Source organism: Camellia sinensis, chromosome 9, assembly GCF_055761805.1.
Source record: "Camellia sinensis isolate YWXY chromosome 9, ASM5576180v1, whole genome shotgun sequence".
Taxonomy (NCBI): Eukaryota; Viridiplantae; Streptophyta; class Magnoliopsida; order Ericales; family Theaceae; genus Camellia; species Camellia sinensis.
The window spans coordinates 83,366,687-83,372,796 of record NC_138969.1 but is presented as its reverse complement, the minus strand read 5'-3'; the positions used below and the strand labels follow the sequence as shown (position 1 = coordinate 83,372,796).

At 33.2% G+C, this 6,110-nt stretch overlaps 1 protein-coding gene across 2 annotated transcripts; it reads right to left on the bottom strand.

The window, feature by feature from the left end:
- Positions 1-943: 943 nt before the first annotated feature.
- LOC114319020 (E3 ubiquitin-protein ligase RGLG2) lies at positions 944-5,522 on the bottom strand. Of its 2 annotated transcripts, none has more exons than XM_028265994.2 (11): positions 5,394-5,522; positions 4,313-4,493; positions 3,404-3,629; positions 3,179-3,292; positions 2,996-3,093; positions 2,741-2,820; positions 2,552-2,657; positions 2,328-2,455; positions 1,974-2,100; positions 1,823-1,879; positions 944-1,315 (listed from the first exon to the last, which is right to left on the bottom strand). In XM_028265994.2, exons 2-11 carry the CDS (start codon positions 4,466-4,468, stop codon positions 1,313-1,315), a joined length of 1,095 nt encoding a protein of 364 aa, XP_028121795.2. In that variant the 5' UTR covers positions 4,469-4,493; positions 5,394-5,522; the 3' UTR covers positions 944-1,312. The 2 variants fall into 2 exon arrangements, with proteins under 2 accessions (XP_028121795.2, XP_028121794.2); XM_028265993.2 differs by having other exon boundaries at positions 944-1,301.
- Between the last annotated feature and the right edge of the window lie 588 nt (positions 5,523-6,110).

Here is a 6,110-nt window from a genome sequence, read left to right as displayed (position 1 = left end):
GAGTTAGCACTAAGTTGGGGATTTAGAAAAAAATATTTGAATCTAAAGAATTTAGAAAGAAGAACTAAGACAGAGTATATGAAGTGTAATTTTAGTAACAGTCACAATGGAAACAGAGGATAAGTGAAGATTGAGAACCAATAACTACTTAAGAGTGAATATTTTCGTTCTTAAGGATCGATTATCACATCGACTGGGGAGATTGGAGCAGACGTGGTCCACATAATTAAGGCGAGGTGGCTTAAGTAAAAGAGTATGTCTAGAGTATTGTGCGATAAATGAGTACCCATTAGACCAAAAGGAAAATTCTATAGAACGACTATTAGACCAGCGATGTTGTATGAGACGAAATATTGAGCAACTAAGAAATAACATGTAGATAAGATGAATGTTGTTGAGATGATGATGTTAAGGTGGATGTGTGGCAAGACTGGAAAAGATAGGGTTAAGAATGAGTATATTCAAGAATGGGTAGGAATAATACTGATAGAAGATAAGTTGAGAGAGAATAGATTAAAATGATTTGGTTATATACAACGGACCAATAGATGCAGTAGTGAAGAGATGCGATATAGTGAAGGTAGATGGTAGTGTTATGGGAAGGAAAATGGGTAGATCTTGATTAACGTGGATTACTGTAGTAAATAGAGATATGAATCTTCTTAATTTGACTAACGAAATAGCATTAGATAAAGTCAAGTGGAGAAGAAGGATTTATACAACCCCCATTTGATGAAACTTAAGGCTTGATTTGCTTTGGTTTGCTTAATAAACTATTAGCAAAAGTTATATCAAATAGTCTGTCACATACTACTAAAATAAAAAAAGTTATAAGCATCTCAGATAAACTGCACCAAACAACCACCATGATTTGCTTTCATGTCATGATGTAAAAAAAATATAAAAAAGAAAAATAAATCCAACAATTTGCATATCATAGGAATGGAAGACAATAATCATTTACCTTTAAACATTACTAACGAAAACAACATCAGATTTTCCTGATAAAAAACAAATCAAATCAAACCAGAAGAAACCAAAATCTTGTCTTCTGTTTTTGCTAATTAAACACTCATTATACACAAAAGATTGTACCTAAAAGAACTCCAAGAACTAATTGAGAGTATTTATAATAGGATAAGGACCATTGAACCAACAAAACTTCATTCTGTCAAGCCCACCGTTGTAAATAGGCTGCTCTGCTGGACCTCAGATTGTCACTAATAAAGCCTTATCCTAGTGGTTATATGGGTCTGACAAATCGGGCATAAGTTGAGGTTCTTCCCACAATCATTGCACATCTGCCAAAGATTTACTGAGGTTGAAAATTAGGTAAAATTAAATAAACAATGAGCAAATTACATTGGCAGTCCTTATATCATTTTTACATTTATGTCATTTTGATTCTTTTATTTTAATTGATTTGATTTTGAATCTAAATTTATGATTTTGCCTCAATATTGTCTAATTGATTACAATTGTTAGAATTTTTCTATTATTTTTATTTTTTTATAGAAAATATGCACATGAGTGGCATGTGTCGTGTTTTCAGAGGCAAAATTATAAACTTGCACAACTCAGTGAGTTAACCTCAACAAACTCAGTGGTCATTGTCCATCAAAAACCATAACCAGCATTATCAATTGGACCAAATTGACATCAAATCTAAAATTAAGGGTCAAAGTCAAACCAATTGAAAGTGTATAGATCAAAATGATACAATGCCCAAATTACATGGACTACCGTGTTATTTGCCCTAAATAAATAAATAAAGAGACCATAAAAGCTTAAAATTCGTTTAATATTGTGTTTTGTTATTTACCTGATGTCCACATCCAAAGGCAAGATCTTTCTTATTCCATAAACATGCAGGACAAATCTGTGGAGCAAAATAGAAGGATAAAAAGAGAGATAAGATAATGTAAAAACTCAAGAAAGAAAAAATTGTATGAGATCTTGCAAAATAGACCTACCTTATTTTGTGGGTTACTTTCTGTAGGAGCAGAAGAAGTTGTATGATAAACTTTAGTATTCTTGGTTGATTTGTAGTTCCTGATTGGAGGAGGGAGCCTAATTCTTCCAGGAATTCCTTTCTGGCATCTGCAATAAAAATAATTAACCATTCTATCTATTAGTAAATTTTACTACAACTAGAAGGTGTGCACGCGCACATAGGTGTGTTTGAGATCAACAGTTATAGAAGGGTAATTTAGGAATAAAAAAAGTTGTGAGGGAAACGTTCAAGTCACTTGTGCTCTTTATAATAGTATAGATGGATAGATAGTATAGAAAAGACATGACTGAAACTAGATATGCTAATATGTTACCCCAAAAGATGAAGATCTATTGTTGCTTTGTACTGTGATGGTATTTCCATTAATGCCGCCAGGGCAAATGCTGCCTCTTTCTTGGATATTGGGGTGTTTCTTGACATAATCTCGGTAAAGTTCACAAACTGCAGACAATAAAAATCATTACACACTGAATTCAAAATTGAGCACAAACAGTTATATGGATTAGGTTAAGGGTATTCTCAGAATTGATTTATAACCTGAAAATTGTCAAAAGTCCTACAAGGAATGTTGTCATCAAACTGCTGCATCATGTCCCACGGTCCATCACCAACACCAACCAAAACTATTGACAATGGGAATTCACTACAAATAGAAGGACAGATCAAAAGAAGAAGAAAAAATGCATAGCTTAGTACATGGAGCACTAGATATATATACATTTTTACCTTGCTTTGGCGATGGCATTAATTGTATTTTGCTCTTGCGAACTTAACTTACCAATTTTAGTGCCAGCACTTTGTGTGACCTTCAATATTAGGTCAGAATCATCAGTATCAGATTTAATGAGAAAAAAGACCCACGTGCTCGCAAGAGCAGAATAGAAAACTCAATTCCCTTGAGATTAAAAGGAAAATTTTAATTTATTTTTGAAAAATGAAGAAACATTTGAAATCAGTTGAGACATGTCTAGCACAACTTACCTGTCCATCAGCAATGATCAGAAGAACATGATATTGACCACCGCTAGCATCAACAATTGTAGTAGCAGTTTCAATCATTGGAGCAAAGGATGTCGGTCCTATCATAAAAGAATTGTATGCAATGAAAATCCAATATGCAATGAACAATGAAACCAAGAAAAGCGATCGATTGATTAAACCAACCAGATAAACAAATTTGTGGAACCAATTCTCTATAACGAGAGAGTGCCTCCTCAAAGCCATTGCATGGCTTATCATCTGGATAAAAGCTGAAAACTTCTTGATCATGTGTAGTTGCTGCAACACAGAATTAAGATGCAACTAATTAAGCTTTGGTTTCCTCAAATTAAAACTCCTATTTTTCCAAAATCCTATGTGAATATAAATTAAGCTATACTATAAACTAACCGTCTCCAAAGCCATAACAAGGAATAAGGTTATCCTCATCAAAAGCAGCAATTGTCCTTCCAATGATCGATATTGCTTGTTCATAGGGATTTGGAGAATCTCCAAGGTGATGTAGGCTCTTACGGTCGAAAGACCGTGCACCTGTCCACTCATTGCTTTTCGTGAAATCGATACCCACAATGAGATTAGAAGATTCTAAACCAGCTTGGGTAAGAGCTTCTGTCACCTATAGTTAATGGTTAGAAGTTTAGCATCAAGTTCTAAATCCTAAATTTACAAAATTGCTAGCTAAGCTCAATCTTCAGAGCCAACAACAGGACAAGGATAAAATATCATATTGACTATGCAATGCAGCAATGAGTATCAAATTCAATTGCTAAGCTCAATAACTTCATTAATCTAGTGATGAATGAAAGTAACAATACACTAATCCTAAGCAGTAATAGACAATGTAAGACCAGTAAGAGCACTGTGCCCCAGTATTTCTTCCATTTGTAATAAACTTAGGGACAGTGAGTGAGAACAGACTAAAATTAGAACATCAAATCAATTTAACAGAAATTTCATTATCATTAGCTACTTCCCTAGAGGAAAAATACTTTGCTACCGAGAATTTGAGCCACCTATTGAAAAAGCACAGAAAGAAAAGGAAACTCCGAACCCAATTCCCAATTTAATGCATTCTACCCTTTACAGCAGAATCAATATTTGTTTGGTCCTGTAACAAAAAAATGTTTGTCTGGTCCTCTGAACTGTTGCATGTTTTCTCTTTTGTTAACTAAGGTCTTCGTTGCACTCAATCCAATTTTCAAAATTTTTATGATTTTATAATATTCTTAGAGCAAGATTGTGACTTGCTATCAATTGTATGCATCTAAGTTGAATTTAAGAGAGATATAGTGGCAATACCTGGTCAAGAGAACTGTAGTCATCACCAATTCTTGTATACCTTGAATGTGCCCTCCTTCTTTCAGAATTGACATAACTTTCAGCGTAAGAATGAGACCCATAACCACTTGCACTACCTCCGTGGTAGCTATCAAGTTTGGTCGGATTGCCTCCCATGTTTAAGTTGAAACTTTTGTGTATGCTGCTTCAACAAATTTAAATAGTTCATCAAAATCCAAAAGAACAAAAAAATGTGATTTAAAAACTAACGTTCTTTTGTGTTTCTTTGTCAAAATCAGGCCTTCAAAAGCCACTTTTCTTCTCATGGATGGACAAAATGCAATTTTATTTTTCTTAGTTTCAGTCACATATACCACAGTATGATCTTTTTGCACATTTTAATGGTCAAGAACTAGCACCAACAAATGGATATACAAATGTCCAAAGCTAGGGGAGGCACACTTTGGCTATGTTTGGTTCTAGAATTTGAGAAGTGATTTTTGTTGAGAGAAAAGAAAAGGGAAATATGACAAAAATTTAACTTCTATTTCATTCACTTTTCGCTCCCTCTTTCCTTTCCCTGCACAAATCTCATCTCAAATCATTAATCCAAACATAACCTTAATTGACATGGTTTTAAATAGCGGTATCAGGATATATATCGGTATAGGTGATACAGTCATATATCAGCCGATATCAGAGAGTAACAAAAAAATATCAACCGATATTTCAGTGAATAGCAGTATTACAAAAACAAAATCGCTTAACGGAATGGCTGATACGATACATAACGGCCGATATTTAAAACTCTGATTGACAGGAAAGGCAAGGCAAATACTCAAAGTTCATAAATTAGATTCAAGTATACATGGTGAAGGAGCTTTACAGTTATTGCTAATCATGTTCATATGAAAACACCACTCATACATTTTTATGAAGAACAAGAAAATCCAAACTAAAGAATCTGTCATCCAACAATTTAAACATTAAAAACAAGAAGGGGAATTACAATTCTAGATCTGAAATCAAAGTTTCCTAGCAGATTTAAACAAGACAGAAGAGAGTTATGGTAGCAAGTAGGATTCATTTGTGAGCAGCTTACCCAAGTAACTTCAATATATATGAATGAAATGAAATCTACTACCAAAAAAAGAAAACGATGAGAGTGAGAATTGGTGAGAGAGTTTATAACAATATGATCAGTATTTATACTATTATACTATTAGTAAATGTAATGCTAGTGTAGTAAGTTAAAAAGAATAAAGAGGGTCAAGGTCAACGGAGACCATAGAAAGCAAACAGAAGCTGTAGTGAAATTTCATCCCAATCAAGTGACGACAAAAACACCTACTACATACCTATTACATAGACAAGTGCATAGAAATTTCTTCACCTGACTAATAGATAAGTGACAGAGAAATTCGTGTTGTAAATAATATAATATTCCTCAAAAAAAAAAAAAAAAAAAAAACAAAAAAGGAAAGTGACGAGAAATTTCTTCCCAGTCAAGTGAGCCTAAGACTGTTGTGTTTTGGATTTGTAATGGCTGTGAGATGCTTACGTGCACTCAAAAAAAAGACGTGTATGGTATGCATTTTATAACATCACAAATTTTTGTAGCATTAATTATAATATTTTTATCAAAAAAAAAAAAGGTTTTTTCAAGAAAAAAAAAAAAAAAACTTTTACATTAGAATGGATATCATAAATTCATTGTTAGTAGTTTTACTATAAATTGGCATGACACGCCACAAATATTTATAAATTTCACTACAAAAAAAAAAAACAATAACTTTAGGCCCCATTTGTTTTGGGGTGT